The sequence below is a fragment of the Haliotis cracherodii genome, unplaced genomic scaffold (genome assembly GCF_022045235.1).
Source record: "Haliotis cracherodii isolate W230 unplaced genomic scaffold, xgHalCrac1.p SCAF_18, whole genome shotgun sequence".
Lineage (NCBI taxonomy): Eukaryota > Metazoa > Mollusca > Gastropoda > Lepetellida > Haliotidae > Haliotis > Haliotis cracherodii.
This window is the reverse complement of record NW_027266273.1, coordinates 1,770,792-1,795,979: the sequence shown is the minus strand read 5'-3', so window position 1 is coordinate 1,795,979 and position 25,188 is coordinate 1,770,792. Positions and strand designations below refer to the sequence as shown.

General features: G+C 37.1%; 1 protein-coding gene across 1 annotated transcript; it reads right to left on the bottom strand.

The window, feature by feature from the left end:
* Positions 1-3,624: 3,624 nt before the first annotated feature.
* On the bottom strand, positions 3,625-24,795 carry LOC139465656 (endoplasmic reticulum resident protein 44-like). Its single transcript, XM_071247392.1, has 13 exons — positions 24,658-24,795; positions 19,640-19,703; positions 18,777-18,816; positions 13,596-13,665; positions 10,998-11,043; positions 10,050-10,234; positions 9,479-9,594; positions 8,685-8,742; positions 7,832-7,948; positions 6,977-7,088; positions 6,572-6,719; positions 5,298-5,409; positions 3,625-4,767 (listed from the first exon to the last, which is right to left on the bottom strand). Exons 1-13 carry the CDS (start codon positions 24,712-24,714, stop codon positions 4,618-4,620), a joined length of 1,275 nt encoding a protein of 424 aa, XP_071103493.1. The 5' UTR covers positions 24,715-24,795; the 3' UTR covers positions 3,625-4,617.
* Between the last annotated feature and the right edge of the window lie 393 nt (positions 24,796-25,188).

Sequence of the window (25,188 nt, the reverse complement as noted above, 5' to 3'; positions counted from 1 at the left end):
GAACCAACACTCACGACACTTCCCCAACATAAAATACATCCGGGTAGCCTAGTGGTTAAAGCATTTGCTCATCACATCGAAGACACGGGTTTGATTCCCGACATGTGTACAATGTGTGAAGCCCATTTCTGGTGTCCCCCCGCCGTGATATTGCTGGAATATTGCTAAAAGTGGCATTAAACCATACTCACTCACTTAAATACATCCATACTTTAAAAAAATCCATTCTTTTGCAGAAACGATAAAAAAATTAACATGAAACTTTGTTGGCTGTATTAATTCTGTGCAAGTCCTTGTGTGAAGTATATGTGGTGCATGTGCCGAGCTCAGTATCAATTTGATCTTCCAGTGCATGGACTCAAAATACAAAGTACAAAAATGTGGCGTCTCAAGTAAGTAGTTTGTAAATCATTTTCACATTTTCATGAAATGCTGTCAGGGATTGTATAGAGCCATGAACAAGGTTACGTTTCTTTTGTCTTTCAGTTTTTCTCATCAAATGGTTATCAAATTACTGGACATGAACATTGTATTGCTAAACACAATATCATACATATTTTTACTGAAGCCTTTAACATTTGTACAAATAGTGAAATTTAAGTTAATTTCACTGCATCATATAGTGTCGTGTGGCTGAGCTGAGTAACACTTCATTGAAATTTCGATGCTTTGAAAAAAAATTAATTTCAGAATGTTTATGGTGCTGACCAGCCAAGGATCAAAATCTCGGTCTAATAACACTCGTGATTATCAGCCAGATAGATAAATAGACATTGTATCAATTTCTCTCAATGTTTAGAAAATACACATCCTCTCACAAATACAACAAACAAAGCTTAAATTCTTGAAAGATTTTATTAGCTTCATATGAAAGTCCTCCCCAAACATCTCCATGTGACATTAGATAAAACAACACAAGTGCGTTACAAGATACGTACAAGAGCTGAAGTGAGACAAGGGTAGGTAGCCCACTCCTCTGTTGAGGAGCTGGGGCACCATGTACCTTCAGTGCCCTCTACCGTCAACAGATGATGACTACTAGCCTCATTGGATCTTCACATTTGATCCAACTTGATGTAGACATCACAAGGTTCCTGTTCTTTTAGTTCAATGCTAACATACGCTTTGTAAAGGACTGACCATTTGGTATTCTGGGTGTGGTGGGGCTTGGGATTTTCATTCCAGATTAAATATTCTTTCAGCTGCACCTCCAAAACCCAATATACATTTCATTTAAAACCATGAGCCTGATGTTTTAAAAGAAACTCACCCAGCAATAATGTCTTTGCATCAGGCAATTTTTATTTTTTTCAACAGACTTGTTTTTCAAGACTTTTCGGGGATAGAATATCAAATGGTCGGTCCCTAGTATGTAATCAGTTCTGATTCTGTCAATGGATAGTGAATCTATTATTGATGAAGAGGATGTACATTTATGATTGCATGCATCAGAATAGACACAATGAGTTTAATGCAACTAGTCTACTGCTCATTTCTCACTTGCACTTTATATAACCGACTTAGGGAGCAAAAAAACACATCTTACAGATGTTTACTTGTCTCAGGACCAGTGGCCGTTGTGCACTTGCTTCAGTGCTACTGAACATGGTTTAGTCACCAGTATTATGAGGGCAAAACATGTTGCATTGTGATTCGTTTTTGTTTACTTAGGTGGTGTGGTTGATGTGAGTTCATAAAATGGCTGGATGCAAGTCACAAAAGGCAAATTGTATCAATTTTGATTAAATAAACAAACTGAAGACTTCCTTGGCAAGAAATATATTCCCACAAGTTACTCAAAATGAAAGGAAGATCTTGTTGAGTGTGAATGTTGGCAAATGTATTTATTTCGACCAAGTTCGGATGTGGGCACAAAGATATATATGCATACAGATTTCCACAGCCTTGCGAACTATCGCATGTAAATATTTCCCCATATCAAACAGTATAAAAAATGCCATTTCTTACACTCAGGCAATCAACAAAACTGTACAACCAAATTCTCAAAGAAAGCATTTAATGCGTACTACAAGTAATACAGAATATATATATACCAACGACCAAGAGTGTTTATAAAATGAAATGCCTGAAAGGTTTTAGGACTGTACCAAGATTTCCTTACTTTGAACTGAAGTGTGGCAGAATCCCAAGTTTAGTAACATTGCTCCCTTGAGACAATACAATAAGCAGCTTCGACATATCTAAGGAGTTTATCCGGAGAGCAAATCATTCTGAATATATTTGAGCTTTATCATTAAATATTGATGAGACAAAACAGAATCATGCACACACTGAAGCAACTATCAGTAATTATATTTTATACCTGTTTTCTGGCTCAATAAATACCTCGTTCTTTGAATATATACAAATGAGTGGCTAGAAAAGTGATGTCCTCATCACCATTTCCTAGGAAAGAATCAGGGAGAGCATACAGATGTAGACATAGTTACCAAATGAGCCTCCAGTCACGAGGTTTATAAGTGTCTTCACAAGGAGGTTGTAATGAAAGCCATATTGCACTCCAAATTACACTTAAACCGGTTGAACATAACGGAGACAGGAAAGATAGAATCACACATTAGCAATCAGACAGATGGTGTCACGGATCACATATTGGGGTGAGGATCACACTGTACAGTGACTTGAAGCTAGGGTATGTACAACAGGCTATTATGACCAGAATCCTTCAACATTAACGTTCTCTGAATTTGTAACAAAAACCGACAGCATACTCAAGTTTATTAAGAATTAACATTATCAAGAATAGCTTCTGTGGTATCATTTATGGTACCTACATCCAATGTACTGCTACTTTGGCCTTTCAACTATTGCCTGTAATTAAATTTTATATATACAAAACAAATGTTTAACAGCAATAGGCAGTTTGACTGATTATGATAGATAACATGGCATAATACAAAGCATGTGTAGAACTACACCACTTCATATTGTTTAAATCATCCTCAATTTTCCAGCGTACTACATCTCCATTCTATTAATATGTATACTGACTGGCCAGCTACTTCTATCATAGTGTCCTTCAAATAAAATGGACACATTGCAGCCTGGATAATTGAGGATGTAAATACACAAATAACAGCAATAAGAATAAGATGCCATCTTGATCTTGCAATGAGCTGACACAAGTTGCAGGATCACACACACACACCAATTATAACCTGGTGTCAGCGGTTTCTTAAGAAAGAACAAATGTGTGACTGCAGAAGAAGATTTTTTGGTCCTTGACGCAGATCTGTAGGATGTTTCGCTGATGAGAATGAAAGCAAGTTCTCGAATACTTCACTTTCCACAAAATCACCAATGAAACATTTAACAATGGCACACGGTCTCATTGACTAATTCTGAACTGTTCAATGCACAACTGAATACAGTAACAAATTTCAACTGCAACACAAGAGCTAAAACAGCAGCAACAGTGTCTCTCCTGGTTAACTGTTCATGCAACAAGAAGTAAAACAATACACATTACAATTCATAATCCACATCATCACAACGAAATGTATCCTTCACAACTTCAGGTCAAAATCAATCCATAAAACTGAAATATGAATGACAGGAAGAGAGAATTGAAGTATTCAGAATATTCAGTAGTCAGAATTTGACAACAGAGATAAATAATACAATTATTTTGGATTTCAGGCTATTGTTTGCTATTGATGCATACTTGCTCTATTTAGACTTAACCTTTTAATTGACTTCAAATAACGCATATATTTATGATGAAATAAATAATAATTACCGAGACTCATGAACTGGTGAAATCAAGGACTAATGAAGATTCAATTACAAAATAATATGAGTGAAATACCATATTTGTTTCTAATAAGTTCCTACCACAGCAGTGAAGGGAGCTAATGGGACTGTTCAGTGTGTAGCCAGCTCTGTGGGAGGAAACTATTCCTCCTCTACAATCTAGCGCTTACAGCTGCTAAGACCTGGTTGTGTTTATGTATTGTATCCAACTACAGTCAACTCCAGACAAGAAAAATGAAAAATCATGACAATAACGCCTAACAAAATAAAAGAGTTGGTTCTCAAGCAATGGTTTTTTGACATATAGTGTGGGTGGACGGTGTCTCTTTTTTCTTCTTTTGGTTGTTCAAACTTTTATATAACCAAATAAACAGTTGTGTACAATCAACCTGGGAAAGGGCCTCCCTACAAAAATGTATTCCTTGAAAAGTAAAATACTGGAATACAGTATTAGACTACCTTGGACATTTTGATGATGTGGGTGGTGCTGAGAACCAAGACCATTTTCTTTTAACCAAACTCAAGTAAATGAGTGTTCGACAAACATGAGGTAAACACTTTAACCTTTAGGTTACCCAGACACCCCTTACTAAGGTCCCTTTGAGTTCCTTATATCTGGAGTTGACAGCAGGATCTGATTGTTTCCAACTTTCTGAGAGAATTACATCAACATGATAAACAGAAACACAGTGAACCCTGTAGAGAGGGACACATAAATCATTAAATATGAATCCCCAATTCGTACATACACATTCAGAAGAATATATACACCCAAACAGGTTCACTCCACTTTCATACAGACATATAAAATCAGCTTTTCATTTTCAATGAGATTTTTATGATCTATAGCTCATCCTTGAGTATAGTATATCTGTTGCTTGAGGGTGCAAGCTTTCTAAATGTTGACTCCGGGGGCGATGTTGGTTTTTTAAGCGGTGGCGTTCCACCACTAACTGTATCCTTTGGTACATGTTTTGCATCTCCAGGCTGCTCCTGCAAACAAAACAGTAACAATTTAGTAATGGCATGAAAATAGAAGTCACTCTGTACACCAGACCCGTGAAGATCCTGGGTAGAATAGGTCTTCACCTACCCATGCTTGCCGTAAAAGGCGACTATGCTTTTTGTAATAGGTGACTAACGGGATCGGGTGGTCAGGTTCCCTGACTTGGTTGATACATGTCATCGTATCCCAATTGCGTGAATTGATGCTCATGATGTCGATCACTGGATTGTCTGGTCCAGAATCAATTATTTTTCAGACCGCCATCATACAGCTGGAATATTGCTGAGTGCTATTTTATTTTATTTTAATCCCAAATCATCAATAGGCACCAGTTCACCATTTGTCTGATCTGTATAGAAAACAGATGGACGGATGGGAATGATAAATGCATGTCCAATTTTCAGATTTGGTCAAGTGACAACATATCTTTAGCACAAGTATCTTTGTAGGATCATCTGTCATTGTTGAACAATGTCAAATAAGGCTGGCAGGGGAGACAACTCCCACATATACTTACATTAGCGATCTGTGCTGGTGTAGCCTCTGTGGGATCAGGCCCATGATGGAACTCTCTGTGAAGTTTCCCGGAATGAAGATCCTCAATGAACTTTTTAAGTATGCCTGGCTTACTGTAAAACAAAAAGGTATTTCAAGACTACACAGAAAATAGAACCTTATTTTAACAACTGACAACCATCAGTGCAGAGAGAGAGAGAGAATGTCATTTCGACCAGCGATTAATAGTTTGCATTTACCAGTACACATATTTTACCAGTCAATATTCAGTATATATTCAACAACAGACACACTGGGCCTATTCTTTCCAGGAAACCCAACCCTGGAGCAAAAGACAAGCTACATTACATCCTGAGTAATGTCTTTATCTCATGCATTGTTTTCACTATCAACAATGATCAACCAATGATCATCCAACAGTTCATTCAATGACTAAGACTCATGCCTATCATGATCATGTAGAATGTATTTGAGCATCTTCCTGAGACAAGCGTGTCCACTAGCCTATATCAAAGACTACTTTCTATGCTTGCCACATCAAGGCCACTTTTCCTTGCTCAACCCTGGCGCCACCTCGCGTAGATCGAGTTGTGCCCCTTGTAATGAAAACGCAATATCTAATCAGATTGCTGTTCTTATCTCATATAGCATCACAAAGATGGCGACTACCATAGGTGACAACATGGTCGATGAGATAACGAAAACATTCGAAATTTCATCAGTGACACAAAAACATAGGCAATTGTTGGGGGTTTAAAAAATGAAAAAGACATATTCGTGTCAACAAAGAGAGGCAGCAGTAGATCACTTCCATACAAACGGGTACAGTCGTGGGTGTTGATTTTGTGAAACGTTCTCTATCGATATATGCGATAGTCCAATCATATGTAGCACAGGAAAGGGGAAACATGACTTTGATATAAAAAAAAAAAAATTAAAAAAAAAAAAAAAAAAGGCTAATAGATGCTCTTGCCTTGGGAAGGTGGTATTTGAGATGCTCCATAGTGATTGATGTTTAATGCCACACTTAGCAATAATTCAGCTGTAACATGGCAGCCTGTAAATAATCAAGTCTGGATCAGACAATCAAGTGAGTGAAATTATCGGCAAGATCCCATGTCATTGGTGTAACATGACACACAATGGACCAAAGCACCTTAGGCTGACCACCTGATCCATGAAGTCGCCAAGCATCACCGCTGGGGGGGGAAGTACAGTCACATATTTGACATGTATTTGAAATCAGTGGAATTTGGAATTGGTGGGTGTACATACTCTAAATCCTTCTTTACATCATGGGGGAAGATGTACATGTGCCTGAAACTGTCAATGGCGAGGACAGGCAGGTCACTCAGAGTCTTGCCAATATGGTGGAGAGGGTGGGTGAATTTACTCCCATCAGCAGTCAGGAAATTAACATTTGCTGGAAAACAAAACAATGTCTTTGTGTGATTGCTGTAAACAAACACAGTAACAAATATTGAATTCATACCATCTCCATAAGCAAACAAATACTGAATACATTTTAAGAATGTTTTCATGACATACATACATATATAAATATATTATAGGTGATTGCAATCACTTGTGACTCTTCATGCTTTTGGACTTTTAATTTAAGTTTTGTAACTTCAAAGTAATGCCATCTGAAATCAGATAAGCAACCATGTAGATATTAACCTTTCTCATGCAATAGCTGTGTAGAAACTTCATGATTAAACTTTTCAACCACGGCATGGTCGTCAGGGTTGTGAAACAATATCAGGAACGGCAAACCCTCTTCTGTCAATTCCTGACAAAGCAAATCATACATATTAATAAAATAACACTGTCATCATAAAAAGCAAACTATATGGGCAACAACTTAATGAGGGGAGGTGGATTTTGGTCTAACGTCGCATCAAAGAATATTGTACTTATATAGCGATGTGCATGCATGTGTGTGTATGTGGCTGCTTGTACTGTTCCGGACTAATACCGATTTTATAGTACTAGCCCAGTGAGATACCATGCATACCACTGTTTAATACCCGACTCAGACATCATAAACTGACTGAGAGCAGACCAGTCCTTGTTTTAGCCCTTTGGTGCCGAGCGCCAGGCAGGATATGACACGGACAAGAATCCAACCCTGGACCATCCGCTCTCCGGGTGGACGCTCTACCACAAGACCATGGAGGCGGTCAGAAGTTAATGAATGAAAGTTGATTTAATGAAAGAAATCTAGAGCTTAAAATAACTAAGGAGTTGTAACATATACAACAGAAAAATAGCATCACAATCTGACAAAATTCTTTTTAACTTTTTTGACTAAACACCGCACACGGCAATATTTCCAGCTATGTGACATGCCATTAACCAAGTCAGACCAACTGATCGATAGCTGCTTCTTACATTTGGCATAGGTTGTTTGAGATCTATATTTTTACCAGAGTCCCCACAGTCCAAAATTCTAAACTCAATTTCCCATGATCAAAGTGATATCACATTTATCCGACTATGTCAGCACCATGGCACAGCTGAAAAATTACATACCTCTGCATTTTCAAAAGTAATCTCCCTGACAAGGGGCACACACTTGTCCTGAATCCACACTCGCAGATTCTCAAAATCGGTCAGGCTGCCCATGAACATCATGTCCTGTTTGCCAGTCTAAGGGGACAAGAAAACAGTTGGTTAGAAAACATGGGGACACTTTTCTGTGCCAACAAAATAGGTATTTTGTGCCTGACCAGCTCACACTATTTATTGATCATGCACACCTTTACTGTGACTACACAAGTTGCAATTACCACATCATAAGCAAATTCAAACATTCCTCACAACGGATTGCCAGTTTGACCTAAAACATTTTAAGGATGGCGATTTGGTCTTCTTGGGAATGGAGGCAGGAGGAGGTGTCTAGGGGTCGAGGACAGAGGTAGACGTGTTGGAGGTTTATAGCCTAACTGAGCATCAATTTGAAAGTCCCTATATTGGTTGTATTTTGACATTGGATTTCGTCTGCTGTCCGTAAATTAAATGTATTATTACCATGGTAATAGCTAAATTTTAAACTTGTCAGCTGTGTGTGGGTAGCAAACTAATTGGATACATTTCTGGGAAACTGTTGCAGTGAAAAAAACAATTCATCTATCTTCTTCAAAGCCTGTAATTATTTGTAGACATTGAATAAATGATGAATGAGCACGATGTGAAATTGTACATAATAATATTTTGTACACACTATTTCAGCTAGAGGGCAACACTGAATGGGCGTCACTAGACGGGAATGTACCTACTGGTCATCCTATATTTAAAGACAATTAAAGACTTATATAGTATCAACTTGGTTACTTGCACCCGTTTGTGTTGGCATTTCACAAAAAAGGTTTTTCAAAATACTCACGCCAGGTGGTCTGAACACAACACGGTCTCCAGCTGTCCTCTCAGCCTCTGATGCTGGTCTGCAACAATCACATGAACCATTTCTTACTTGTCTGCTCACTCAAGTTTAATGATCAACAGAGTGATACATATTTTCCCTAAATAGTGTGTCACAGGGAACTTATAATGCCTGAAGAGCAACAAGAGCCATGGAGCCCCACCCTTCACCAGGCCATGGAGCCCCACCCTTCACCAGGCCATGGAGCCCCACCCTTCACCCGACCATGGAGCCCCCCATCCTTCACCCGACCATGGAGCCCCCCATCCCCACCAAATCATGGAGCCCCACCTTCAACAGGCCATGGAGCACACCACCCTTCACCAGACCATGGAGCCCCACCCTTCACCAGGCCATGGCGCCCCACCCTTCACAAGGGCCATGGAGCCCCATCCTTCACCAGACCATGGAGCCCCCTATCCTTCACCAGATCATGGAGCCCCACACCCTTCACCAGACCAGGAAGCCCAACCTTTCACAAGACCATGAAACCCCACCTTCAACAGGCCATGGAGCCCCACCCCACTTCAGACCGTGGTGCCCCACCTTTCACCAGGCCACAGAGCTCCACCCTTCACCAGAGTAAGGAACCTTACCCTTCACCAGACTTTGGGGTTAAGATGTCTTCACCCAGATATAACTAACAACATGCACCCATTGTGATACAACATCTGTATTATCTTTACTAAATGAAAGTTCAACCAAACATGACATAAAGGCCTATCAATATTTTAACACCTATTTCTTCATTGACTTACCCAAACAGAGCATGAAATTTGCAATCATCTCTGAAGGAACTTGCAACTCTGGCAAATGTCTTGTATGTATCAGAGTTCTTAGCTTGGAAATATCCCACAACATGCCTCTTTTTGTTCTGAAACAGAGCATTCACATCATTATTACACTGGTATACTTACATTTAGCTGGGGATGTCACCGATGGAGAAATTACTCAAAAGTATCATGATATATCAATATACTGATTATAATATGTTCCTGAATCGAACATCTAGGCAAATAAAATGCATATTTCACAAATTTTCCAACTGCACAAAATGTTACATAAAAATGAGTGATTCTCCATATGCATTAGAAACACATTTATACATTTACGTTTTCACTAAAGGATACTGGGAATGCTTTTGATAACCCCACAAAGAAATAACTTTGTGGTACATTCTACACAAAGCATTCACCAAATTATGTAAATACTTTCAAGTCGGTCGTCAGTGTAGAATATTAAAACTGGATCAGCCCCTTTTATAATTTACAACATTGATATACGATGACATCACTAGAGTAAGCTCCTCCAGTGCTGAGGTGTACTCACATTTAGTTCCTCCAAGGACTCTGCATCTGTGTGCTCCTCCGCAGGGTCGGTCAACTGATCCTTGATGAACTGAGCTAGGGAGTCGGCTGACCTTTGACCCCTATATTCTTTCTTCACAACTTCACCATTCCGGAAAAGTTTTAAAGTGGGATATTTGTTGATTCTATATGTTTGAGCAATATTGGCTGAAAACAAACACAAAACAAAACATTATATGCTGAAAAACAACGAAAACCATAATAATAATACAGATAGAAAAAGTCTGATTATTTGAACAGGATCAAACACTTTTCCAAGCATGTGCATAGAAACAACACATATCATGTATCAACGCATATCATGGTACTTGAGTCAGTCATACTATGATATTTATCACATTTCGCAATTTGTACATCCTTTTTGTGAGATTCTCCATGTCCCATGTGTAAAGTTCTCCAAATTCCATGTGTGATGTTCTCCATGTTCAATGCGGCCCAGCTGACAAGAGGTTGCTACCAACCAGATCGTGTTTAACCTGCATGAATGCCTATGTATTGTATCGTCAGGTGTGAACTTGTAATGCATCATTGAAATGTTACAGCCCTACATGTACTAATTCACCACTATAGTCCATCAACAATTGTTTTGGCACCTGGTTTTTCAGAATTATTTTCCATTAAAAAAACACACACCATCACGCAACGAAAGTTTGGAAATGGAAAATAATTGTGAAAATACAGGTGCCAAAATGATGGTTGATGACTAGCAAGGTCTATTGTTCAGCCAGTAACCACTTAATCACATCCTCGGCATGGTTCGTTTCAACTAAATTAAACATGGGTACACCAATCAGCCATGTCACACATTGTAACCCGACTTTTATGAGACCCTTAATACAAACAGGCACAAATGGAGACCTATTCAGGGCATCCATTGAACTTGTTTAGTAACAACAAATGCTGCACTCACTTTCTCGATCACAGTCTACTTTTCCAAAAACAACTCTGCCAGGCATCTGAAAATGAAAATTCCATACATATTTGGGATTCTGTTCATTTCAAGGGTTACATCTGGCTCACAAGGAGACAACACTCCTCATAGGAAAACTGTGATTTATGATTTGGTTGGTTGGTTTGTTGTTTAACGCCGCACTCAGCAATATTCCAGCTATATGATGGCGGTCTGTAAATAATCGAGTCTAGACCAGACAATCCAGTGATTAATATCATGAGCATCGATCCACGTCACATCTACAACTAGCCCGACAATATTCATGAAAAGGCCCACAATTCTAAAGGTTTATGTGCCCTAGGGCCAACCTATTAAAACCCTAGGTTTATCACTGAAAAGAGAAGAAACAAAAAAAACAAGGCAGGATAAGGTTCCTTTTTGGACAACTGGAAATGTCAAACTTAAAATCCCACACTATTCATCAAGTCAAAACTATGAAATTATGAAAACTTATCAAAGGTGTATATTTAATTTAGCAATGCCATCCAGAGCTACAAAAATAAATAAAATACCCCCCTAAAAAAACAACAAATTACTTTCAATTACCTTGCGTACAGAAGCGCATGCATTATATGAAAAACTTAAATGTATCAAAACAGCATGCATAAATACCCAATGAAGCTTTTTCAGCATGCATACAAAAGAGCTAATTTCTGAAACACAATTACGAGCTGATTTACTTTTTAAGTCAAGCCTATTTATTTAGAACAGTTATATACATCTAAAACATTATTTCATTTTTTTTTAAATCTTCAAATGTCCACTAATTTTGGGAAAAACCTAATACAGTGATGATTAGATCAGTGAAAAAATATTGGTTACCCAATTAAGATAGAAACCCTTGAGTAAAAACTCAATTGCTCAAAAAGTTATCTGCAGCTCTGGCCATCCGTCATGACATATGTGCTAACCTAACAAGGAAGTAGGTGTTATTATAATAATTTGATACAAGCAGGAAGGACTTAGAGAATTAGATCAGAAACACTCTATCCTTTCAAAGTGATCATGAAAATCTCTTAGAAATGTTTGTAACATTGAGTGTAAGAGCAATCCATCAATTTATTTCCAGTGTTCTAGAGATTTCTTGCTATAACCCCCAAATAATTTTTCAGTTTATCATTAGTTTTTAAAGTTATAACAAAGATTGCTAAACTTTCATCCTTAATTGAGAATAATGAACATATACATAATATATTCCATGCCAAACTTCAGTTAAGTCAATTTCACACTTGTTGATATCTCAGTGCACACAGCTCAGTTAATAAATGGTGTAATAGTGTATACAGGTGGATAATAGATTTAAGCTAGAAGTGTTGATATTTCTGTACATCAATTATTCAATGACACTGTTTTTTTGTCTACTGTTTTTATATTGTTTATTAAATAAGCAGCGTGTAAAGTTATTATTGCTGACAAATTTATTATAAGAATTTACTTCAATATAATTTGGTATTACAGAGGTAAAAACAAATTTTTTTTTAAAAGTGTGCACACATTGTGTAACATGAATTTATCTAGTCAACAAGTTTTAATCTGCCATCATGTTAAAGAATTAATACAAATTGAAAATCGATAGAAATCAGTTGTTTGCTTGAGCAGAGGTTAACCTGTTTCATGAATAATGTGAGGCTTTTCACTTTATAGCAGGGTGCAAGAGATCTATCCTGCTCAGAAATCCACAAGCAGCCTGTTTTATTAGTGGCAGGGTATAAGGGACCGATTTTCCAACACAAACATATTTCCCTCACCGTATTTTTTTATCAAAATCACCTGGATCAATCAGATCTCAACAATGTGACTTGGAGGTTCGTTTGTTTAAGTAACACTCACCAATATTCCAGCAATATGACGACGGTCTGTAAGTAATCGAGTCTGGACCAGACAATCCAGTGATTGACATCATGAGTATCGATCCACGCAATTGGGATACGATGACATGCATCAACCAGGCCAGCGAGCCTGACCACCCGATCCCGTTAGTCGCCTCTTACGACAAGCATAGTCGCCTTTTTTGGCAAGCATGGGTTGCTGAAGACCTATTCTACTCCGGATCTTCACGGGACTTGACTTGGAGGTAAGATTGATGGTGTAAGTGAGTATTGTTTTATGCCACTTTTATTTTAGCAATATCATGGCGTGGGGCAGCAGAGGTGGGCTTCATACATTGTACCCATGTGAGTAATCAAACCCGGTCTTCGGCACAACAAGCGAACACTTTAACCACTGGGCTACCCCACTACCCCACCACTATATAAAAACAACTCAAGTAGTGCATTCTATGCAGTATGTACGGAACTTACTAAACAAATGCTTTTCTTTGGATGCACATCATATGAAACTAGACTTTAGATGAAAAATGTGCTTGCAATATTACGACTTGTATTTGAAAAGAATTTATTACAAACACAGTTTGTGATATTGCAGTGTTTACATGCCAGAGCGCTGTGGAAGTATGAACATAATTGGGGAGCTAAATTAAAATAAGGGCGCCAATGTTAAAATTAGTGTTGCTACATGAGGGCTGATATGTTACGCAGACTTTGAAGGGCAACTTACAGGGAAAGCTTCCCTCACTTTGTTGGATGCTTCTTCAAACACAGGTGTCAACATCTGACTGAATCGGCACCTGCAAATGTACAATATTACTCAATGTCATTATTACTCAATACAAATTCATTAATTCTGGCCGAACTCCAATCTATAAGGTATCAACATGACAAATTGATTTTAAAATAGTACATTATTGAGGACAAAGAGGACATTATTGATTCTCTAATCATCTGACCAAGCTGGTGCATATTTGAGGTGTAACGATACGGGAGGGTCGCGATACGAAATGTATCGCGATACAGGGGTCGCGATACGATACGTATCACGATACAGTGTTGACTGGTACAAGCCAAGCCAAGTTGATGTCTTTCTGCTCTCTAAAAGATGTGACAAGTACAGTTGAAGAAGATATAAGGTGTTTATTTACTGTTATAGCAAATTGTCAGCAATACAGTATGTTTTACTGAAACAACAAACTAGCTTTGAAACTGTTAAACCTATTTCATGTTTAAAAGTACTGTATTTTCTTGAGTATAGTGCGCACCAATATATAATGCGCATCCCCCTTTAGCGGGTTCAATATATTGGAAAAAAAGAAATTTGAATATTATGCCCAGAAAAAAATTACAACGTACCCCTTCAGCGAAGTCTGGCAAATGAACGGGGTGATGAGAAACTTCGTCAGTATACAAATTCGAAATCTGAGATAAAAAATTACCAGACATGTTGATTTACCGTTTAAATTGTATTTTTTGTTCAGCTAGGCATTGTTTTATATCCAGGAATTAAGATTACCTCGTGTATTTTCAAGTAAAACTAAGCCAGAAATCAGCTGTACACACGTTTTCTCAGAATCTACCGGTGATTCGGTCAAGACACACCCAATGATAAAACTTTACAGGATTTTAATCCAAGGATCGGCAAAAGTTGTATCAGAAACTATTTTTTTATCAGGAATAATATATTCCAATATCTTGTTAATTTAGATGCAGCTTTTACTAATCATATTTAAAATAATAATAACCCTAAGCGAAGCAGCTGATCGCTATTCCCGGGTATTATGTTTTACATGGAACCAGTCTGACTAGTCACCGTCAAGGCTCCTGTGCATGTGATCGAGTGATCGCGAGAATTACGTGTTGACATAGAATCGTCCAACAAAAACAAATATGACTTTTAACGAGTCAAAGTATGGCATTTATGATATATGTATCCATTCTCTGTCAACTAAAGTTCGTTTCAAGGCGTCAATAGCGGTAATCTGACCGTGGTTGCTGTTAATAACGGTGAGTTGTGCGATCTCCCGGTCGCTTCACATACGATTTCGCCGAAATTAATTAAAACAATATTAAAAGGAATTTTGAATAAAATTAATGAAATAAGTTACAAACATAAGTCCAGATATACCGAGAACACTTTTTAGAGCCAGACAGTGTAATTACATGAATAATTTGCGAACTTCAGTATGGATTTGTTGACATGGTTTTTCCGGTGTTACATGCTCACGGTAATGTCTTTCCATGGGGAAAAACATCAAAACTCATTAATTCATGTATAATGCGCACCCTTCTACACAGCTGTGTTTTTTAGGGGAAAAGGTGTGCACTATACTCAAGAAAATACGGTAAGTAAAACTGTGTTATGAAAATATTGTATGTATCGCGATACATGCTTTCCAAATCGATGCATCGTAATGTGGGCTGTATATTGGGATACAATACTGTATCGCCGTATCGTTACACCACTAGTGCATATCCTTCCATCATCTACATTTATGTAATCATGCTTTCCCCAATAAATCAGTACAGCAAGTTACTTTGAAGTTACTGTATTACATTTTCTTTTCCTGCTCAAGCCATTTGTGTTCATAAGATTACACAAATATAATAAATGGTGAGATTTATTTATCCATGTATTTTCTGTTTTGAAATAATATTAGAGATAAGTTAGACATTTCGTATGTCTACCACTGAGTATATTGATGAACCTCAAGGGTTCGTGTTTGGCGCAGACAAGACAGTCTAGGGATCCTTGCCATGTGAAAGATTTAGGGTAGCTTGATTCAAATGATAAAAATAGATGGCATATCAAATTTGCAGGACATACTGTTGATATTTCTTAAATTACTACATCCAGAAGTCTTCAAAAGGTGACAGTCAGTGATCAATGGTTATAGACTGAAGCCTTCATCAATTCAAAGCCATTCTCCACACTAATATTACTGAATTTAATAAGAAACTATATTAGAAAGTATTCTTGTAGCAAAAACAAATCATCACATAAATGTCTTTCACACAGGGTAGTCATAGCTGGATCCAAGCGGGTGTGTCAGATTACCAGCTGTTTACAAGCATATAATCATGATAATATCCAGCCACTCGATTTCAACTAGTCACCAGATATTGATCCCGAGCTGTATCCTGTAAATGTTAGTAGTTGTACACCTGTGTTCAATTGCAAAATTCACAGCTTTCACTCGACACAGACTGTCACATCTGCATGGTTTGCGTTTCTTTTAATGTTGAAATGACCCAATTCATAGATACAGTCAACTCTCGTTAATCCAACACTCGTTAATCCGACATTGGCTTTATCTGACACTAATTATGGGAACCGATTAAATCAGTGCTATTTAGACCCGTTAATCCGACAGTCTCGCACTCCGACTCCGACACACCTAATTTGCAACGAATTACTGAAATCACTCATTAATCAGTCTCGTTAATCCGACACAGTGATCAGCGTACTCCGTGGTCATCTGCCCGCGAGTACACAGCCCATGTTTTGATGCGAGACGAATCGGCTGGTAGCTGCATATTACAACAGCTGCAGAGATAAAGTTGTTTAACAATAAACAATTAATGCTTTAAATAAAGAAAACAGGATAATTCACATGCTTAGATTACCTCAATCTTATTAAGATCAGATACAAGTTCTCGCTATCGCCGAGGACATCCCATCACAGGTGGTCACGTCAGAACAACCTTTCGCGAACTATGACCTACCAATGAAATGACCAACAGGAAGTCGACGTTAGCCACTTAGAAAGCAGCTTTCTTGAGCTTTGGGTACCAGTTTCAAAGTATGCTTTTTAAAGTATTTTGCATCGGTCATACAGTCCGTAAGAGTTGTTTTGTGTTAAACTTTAGAGGTTGCATGATTAGAAAACATATTCCGCCAATTTAACATAACAATATGAATATATTTTTTATAAAATTTTTTACGTGTTTGAATCCTTATCTATCGTGTAGTTGTCCGATTTTCGATTATGAACGTTGATACTACTAAATTTCGTTTACCCGACATACTCGTTAATCCAACATAATCATATGCAACCATCGATGTCGGATTAACGGGACTTGACTGTACATCATTTTTCACTCATAGCTGTCAATGACAGTTTCAATGTCAAATGGAACAGCAGAAAATTCAGCCCCCACAAGTTCATGTATATGCAATGCCTGAGTTCAATCAGGTAAGAAATTTTTTATTAAATAAATAAAAAAGAAATGAAATAGAATAGTCCAATCAACTTATCTTATTACTTGCCCGTGAAGAGATCACCCGTTTAATAAACACACAGCTGTATTACACATTGTGTAATAACAAAACGAGTGCTTATGTACTCTCGGAACAAGTTTCACGAACAAATCTTGAAAGCTCTCAACATCCCTTGGCTTATTCAACAACATTGCGTGTGGAGTTGATAGATCACTGAGAGGAGCTTATGCACACTCGATGACCCCAGCCACCTTGTTGCTAGGCTGACGTCACATGGCATTGTTTCGCCGATAGATCTTGCAACAAAATTCCACAATTTATGTCATCGGGTATTGTGACGTGATTGTAAACTTTGAGGTGCAAGGCCCGTTCCACATGGCGATCGTATTGAAGCGCAACAACAGTCGTTAGTCTAAGTTAAAGTATGTGAGTTGCGATAGTCTTAGCCCTTCGATAATTTTGTGGAACGGACGCCTGAATTCTAAAGGTGGACCGTTGTTTGGTATTAAATTCATACATTTCAACTTTTGACGTGTTTGAAGTATTATTCTGTTGAACTCAATTGGACTATGCCGTGGATTGTGTAGGTGTCAGCCTATTCATACTCAACAGTATAATTCTAAAAACGTTATAAATGGCAAGTAATAAATGAAATACTAAACTCGCTCTCGTGTAAAACCAATTTCAGATGGCACAACTATTCACTCGTTTCATAAAATTGGTATTACACGGGAGCTCGTTTAGTATTCTATATATCTCACACATGCACACCCTTTTCCCTGTCTACACCCTGGAAGGCTTAGAACATGATGAAAGCTAAACAGCCCATAACACATCATTCTGTCTCCAGTCAAATGAGCTGCATAAATGTATTATCAACAGGATTTTCAGCGTCAATTCTCTTCAAAGCTTCATTTCAATCCAAACACCTGTTGTTGTCAACACCTGTTGCTTCAATATCTCACAATGAATTCATCTACAGCTTGATCAGCCGGATACAATGTCAGTCCCCGAGACAATATGGGATTCAGACAAATGAGCCAGTATCTTCTTAAATATCTCTCATATTTTCACAATGGAGACAGCAAATTGGATTCCAAAATGTCATTTTATTAACTTCATTTTGCTGGCATATGCAACACACCTTAACAAATGCTAAAAATAAGGATAACCTATCATTGAAGAGTAAGCATCAGTATGTTCATAAAAATATGAAGGCGAGAGAGTTTTTGCACAGATTAATCTAGGATTCTAACAAAGTGCCCTTGGCAGGCATAACTAGGAGAAAATCAATAACTTGTTCTTATTTTCCTAAAATTTAAAAAAGACATTCAGGTGTATTTTAACTGTATTTAAACACTGTAAAAGTTAGCATTGTTATTTGTTAAAGGCTCTTTCTCTATTTTTGGTCATGTTATCAATGTAACTCACAGCATCTCTAGAAAGCCATAACAATTGGTTACAGCTATATTCATATTGCATATTGCATATGTTGCAAGCCGTACTCAAAAAACATAAGATTATTTGATAGTTAATCAGTTGGCAGTTCCATATTGAGCAAATAAATTACAATTGACCCATGTTTCATATCCTGTGTTTAGACTTTACAACCTGAAACATAATATTTTACCCACATGATTTCGAAATGACATCAAGAATATTCAGTAACTACTTCCTTATACTTACCAGTCAGCATAGAAATTCACGAACACTATTTCATGTGTGCCTGAAAAAAAAAAATAATATATATATATATATACTGAGGGTTTATACCACTGATATCACAATTAACAGATGGAAAAAGTGTTTTTCACAACAACTAGAACAGGATCTGAATATTATTACTTCAATAATGATACACCATTGCTGGACCATGATAGTAAACCCTACTTCTTGCATCTCAACATGCTCAATTGAGGCTGGGTTTATTAGTCATATTGTGTACGTATCCCGCTTATCCAAAACAAAAAGTTGCAAACGTTGAACACCACTTAATTTTTTAGAAGTCATTTTTTACTTGTCATTAAAACTTAACGTAATGTTCTTTCCTGACAAATCACATAGATATAAACATTCTTAACATTTTACTTAAATATTACAACCATGACAACTACCACCCAAGGACTTTTTCAAAGGAAAATTTGTGAAGAAAATACAAAATGAGTTCCTAGTTTGAAAGAACCAACTGTTTTTTGCAGAGACCATCATCTAGGCTAATTCCAATGTTAGATTATATTAATGATATTTTGAACAATTAATTAGGTCTTACTGACAATTGAGCAACAAGCACCATTAGAAATTGGCACTAGTCCTACAATTTTATTTCTAACTGCCCAAAGGTTAAGGTATCTCAAGGACTAGAAGAAATTTGCCCTTTTCAAGGGTTTTGCTTTATGTTATCATTATAAGGACAAGTGGACTAAAACTGATAGTTTTTAATGCTGGCATGTGTGACATAAATACAGAGTGAAGCATGCTAAGTGCAACTCAACTTCAGAACATCGCTGAGGAAAGTTGCCACTTGACATGATGTTACCTTGGTTACTCACCTAAAATACTATTGACATTGCCGTCGTTGAGGGGCTGGACCTCTGTCTTGACAACACTCACCAGCTGGAAAATACACACGCCAACATAACTACATGCACAAAGGTTGGAACTTGTCCCCAAATTGATGACAAACGTCGGGTCAACAATTTCATAATTTGGAATTGAAAAAAATACAAAATTCTCACATGATGAGTTTACAGCCAAGAGGGCCAATAAAGAGAAAAAGTTTCAAATTATACATGAAAAACATTGAAACTGAAACTGTACTCATACAAACAAAATAAACTTAACATGTCAAAGGAAAACCAGTCGTAAATACAATGCCAAAAGACCTCTGAAAAAATAGAAATGTTGGCTGATATTTTGCAAGAGACAGATAGCATTAGGACAGTTTCATAATGTTATCAACTTTATAAGATATTTTAAGACTCTGTATCATAATCATAGCTGAAAAATATGCTAGGAAGACATTTTGGTGGCCTGTCAACATCTTAAGGAACATTCTTTTTAATAGCATAACATTGACTGAAATTTGTTATTCTCATATTCAAATTGTTAACATATTTGTACTTGAATTACAAGCATAGATTTATGACAGTATGTCACAGCAGTCATGGTAGTTAGTAGTCAATTATCATTCATAACTGACAACCAGCTGAGTATCAGAAGACCATAGTATTGGTGCTAATAACTGACTATCAACTCTCCAGCCTCATCATCACAGCCTGCACAACTATATCATGTCTATAACCAGCTGACAATGCTCTGTTATCACCATGATCACAGCCATGTGATGTTGTTAATACCTCTTAATGACAAACATAATTCAAACAAGGATAACTTCAAAAATAATTAGCATAAGGCTTCACAAATACTAATATATTAGAAGTTGTGGAATGATTGGTAACCATGGGTGACCATGGGACCCCAGTTTGTGCTATTATTACCATAATTACTGAAAGTCCTCACAAACAAAAATATATAGACCCTGCTGAATCCCTGGGAACACCTTATCATCACTGGTCAGAATACAATAAGTAAATATCCAGTGTTTAATTATTAAAAACATCTCTGGATGTTACAAAATTTGAACAAGTCTGCATGTCCAATGGTAATATATTCGGGTAGACAAGTGACATTTTCTTGTGGACTAACACTTTCACGAAATCTTACAGATATGGAAGATGATTTCTTCGGACAAGTGAAAGAAATTCGAAGTTTGAACCTTAAAAGTGACATGCCACTCATTAGTAGTCTGATACAGTAAAATAATTAAGAAGAATTTTTGTTGTATTGATAAATGATATTGGTGGATGTCATAAGTATAACGTTAGCATAAATTAATTGAGAATGAAAACTGGTCTAGATTAAATTATTCATTCAACAATTCAAGTGCCACCATTTGGCAAGTGACTAGGTTAATTAATGCCAAGGGCACTAATTAAACCCAAACAGACAGTTCAATATGTATACTTAACATAACTTCCTTGAGGCTAAGCCGCTTGTCTACTCACAATTTGTGGCCACTTCCTGACATTACGACAGAGAGTGATGGCCATCTGGCCATACCTACCCCACCCCAAGGGTTAGATGGAATTCAATATTATAACCAATCTCTTGTACTGAACAAAAATGAATACCATCATGACCACAAACATTTGATATTAATATTCACAAATAAATCTTACAAATTATCAGCAGGATTAGTTTTGTTGTCCAGAGTTTTGCGTTTATTCTACATTAAAACTTTATGAGCCCCGGTCTGCCTTATCATGCTTATCTATAAGGACCAGTGTTCATTCTAAATTTGTCCAAATGTGGGCCAGTGATCAAATTGACTGCTGAAATATGGACCAAATAAAGTGTGATAGATAACTGATAATAAATATACCTATCCTTAGAAATGCTTTTCATGATTTGGAGCCCATTTCATCTCTAAAGGAAAACCTGACATGTTTTAGTGTATGGTCATGAATATGTACGAGTGTCTGTAAGTACCAGCAGTGACACATTATGTACCATCATGATCTGTTTTTATTAACAATCTCATTGAAATCAAATATTAGCATTTTTGTAAACCTGGACACATCCCTGTGGTACTCGCAATCTCAAATTACCTGCCCCTGATTTCCATTTGCCAATTTCATTGGCTACGCTACTAGGTCAAACGTATCAATCAGAATGCGAGTTACAAACCAGCCTCAATGTTGGGTTTTCCAGTCTCATTGATTACAATCAAGTTTGTGAGAAAATTCACCATTGAAAAACTGACCGACTCGCAAATGAACATGATGAAAGCCCTCAAAAATCTTTTGATGGAAAAAATGTCTTCATGTCCAGTAAAACTAGCAGTGGCTTTGGTTTCTAGGTAATACGGCTTACCTCCCTTACCCTTTCCCTTATACATGTTATAAATAACATAGCATTCCCTTATAAATATATGGCTAACTCACCAGCTTAAGTGCCACCCTGGTTCTTGTGAATAAATAAGAAGTGTGAAAACAATTCAGCAGGCTAAAGGATGCTAATGAATATCAAGGGCGGGCAATTTGAGACTGTGGGAGCAATGGGGATGGGTCCATGGGTTAGTGTAGATTTACTGAAATGCTAGCCCTGGAGATGGACTGTACTTAAAAAGCTATGCTACCACTGAAGCAGAAAATACAAACTTCATAATCGTAATACTAAATCAATATATCATCATTACGAAGGCAACAGATTGCCTACAATATCTGACAGAAAACAATGATGCCCTGAAAGTCAGCCACACAGCACAGTATTTTATATTACACAAATAAGTATATATACTCCAAAACGTTGTGTTCCTCATAATAAAGAAGTTGACATCCATAAGTTCTCTTCCTTGAACCAGGGTATGTTTTTATTTTGAACCGGAACTCTTTTTTTTTGGCCTCAGGTTACAATATACATACTTCTTTATCACTCAAGTGAATAAATGCTGTGAGTGAGTTGTGTTTAACGCAACCTTTCACAGTGTTACAGTTATATCACGGCATGTCAGCTTGATATGGGAGGAAAGCCTGAAGTGATGCAGGTCTCAGAAGTTTACCACTTTGGAACCTAGAAACATAATCTGGGAGAACCGGGATTCGAACCCACAATCATCATGATCATAAGTTTCTGGCGTGCCCAAGGGACCCAACTCTGCACAGCGAATAGTGGCACCTTAGACAACTGGGCCACCCGTGCCCCTGAATAAATGCTATGAACCAGAGAAAATATATGTAAATGTTCTTGTATAAACAACAAAAGTAATAAGATAACAAAGGTGGAAACTTAACAAAGGAGGCCACAAGCTACTTGGCGGCGATTAGCAATGGACAACTTGAACCTGAGATTTAAAATATCACTGATTGGTAATAGGCAATGGACAATGGACAAACGGGAGGCGAGGTTTAATTAGAACTAGTCCCCTGTTATGAAATATAATTGGAACAACAATATTTATTTAAACCGTAAATAGGATATATTAGAACCTAATAAAATGCATGTTGAAATATTACAAAACCATTAAATCTATTGTTCGATGTATATGATTATTTGGTTTTAATTGAACATAATAACAAAGGGAATTGAGTGAAAACAAGGTCATTCAAAGCAAAAACTCATCCAACCCAATAAACATATTAGAACATATACAGTGTTACAAGTACCCCCTACCTAGCCTTAAGGCAAGTATGACAGTTTAAATAGCTGCTTCCATCATATTAGCCATGGATGAGACCACACATCTTATTACACTTATCTCTCTGATACACTAATCATTCTCCTATTGTTGATGTTGAAGAAGACACCAGCTATTCCAAACATAGACATTTGAAACAAATATCTTGCTTTGATGTATTTAACATGAAAGGTTTTAATGCTAAATGTCTCCAATTTAAGTCCAAAGAAGATAAACAAATAGCATGGGAATTTCTTCTAAACAATAACTGAATTACTAGTTATAACCACAGTTCTGATTGAGTCAGCCTTTTTTTGTCAGCTAACAGTAATTGTAGCTGAATCAAATCAGCATTGATCAACATGGTCAGGGCACAATGACACATTTGTGAGTGATGGACCAGCTGCTATCTTACAATCAAGTACCTGTCCCGCAGACAGCCTTTCTCAGGTAATAAGTTTCCATATACATGATATAGCTAGTATGGTAAGAATAAACTTTTCTGAAAGCAACACTAAAATATCAGACAAGTAGACCATGTAGACCAGTAATCAGACAACTTATTGGCTAAACTGAACATGCTGAAGTGCTATCCTTACAGATAACTCTGAATGTAAAAATAACTCAAAGTTACTTTTCTTTGACATGTATGTGGCACTTTTTTCAAGTTTGATATTCCATTTAGTGTCAACAGGTGTTTTGGAAAACAGAGAACGAGAAGGGCAAATTGTGTTAAATGACGTTGATACAAATGAAAAAAGACATTGAAACATATGAATATAAATATACAGTCATATCTTCACATGCATACATATTACATACAGGATATATACCCGCTACATAAATGATGCTTTGGCTCCCAAACAATAGACATCTTGGCGATAGATAACTTGATCATATTCTTCTCACTATTATTATTAGGGAATATAGGCATGCTGCATTTCTAAAAAGTCTCAGTTGTTTACTTATATGGGATTAAGTGTTAAAGGTACCATTATAATTATGACTGACATATTCCACATACTTGATATAGAACCGTGAACTTCAAAGTGCAAACATTCAGTATTTAATTTGGGATCACGTCAAAGAGGAAATGAACACTCTTTTGCCAACACCCACCAGCGCATGCTTTAGATAAGAAAGCAAGGTTATCCAATTAGATAACTAAACCTCTTATCTTACAGTAAAAATAAAACTTGCATTCGCAACATTATAACCAGTAATTAAAATAGGAACTGCTTAGACAAGAATGTCACACCACGGTGAGTTTGTTGACAGAACGACAGGAGCAGATTGCTCGCGTGCAATCAATCAGTTGCAATTTTTACGTACCCATGCTAATAGGATGCACAAGAAGTGCGTTGACTGTCTTCGTATCAACGATTTCATCGTTGCAATTATCGGCTGCAGACGTAAATACCCACACACCGGTAACCAGATGCTTTCAACACCTGAGTCCAAACAAATATGGCCGAGTGCGTGCGTGTAATCTCGTACAGATACTACATTCTACATGACAGATTCTGTTAAATGATGACCTGTTCAAAGCGCGAAATTTGAAATCATGTAGTTTTACATTGTTAATCTGGTGCCCTTGCATACAATCACCGAAGCTGGGAATTCGATTTTTTACAGTAATGTTTACCTCGAAACCAATGTATGTTTTCGTCGTTTTGTCACTCATGAATTGCTTTTACGACTGCAAGTGAATGATTTCTGCAGCTGGATATCGAGGTAGACGTGAGACCTCCAGAATCTTATATATGAAAGTCAACAACAGGAACATAGAAAATGTTTATTGCTAAATATTTGCATACTTTATGTCACAAGTGTAAACAATCTTGCAATCAAACGAGTCAGAAG

Excerpts from the sequence above, each read along its gene's own strand:
- LOC139465656 (XM_071247392.1), bottom strand. The coding sequence starts at position 24,714 with ATGAAATCGTTGATACGAAGACAGTCAACGCACTTCTTGTGCATCCTA. Across the intron at positions 18,817-19,639 it reads CAATGTCAATAGTATTTTAG|GCACACATGAAATAGTGTTC; the intron begins GTGAGTAACCAA and ends TTTTTTTTTCAG. Across the intron at positions 7,949-8,684 it reads TTGTGTTCAGACCACCTGGC|ACTGGCAAACAGGACATGAT; the intron begins GTGAGTATTTTG and ends TTGTCCCCTTAG.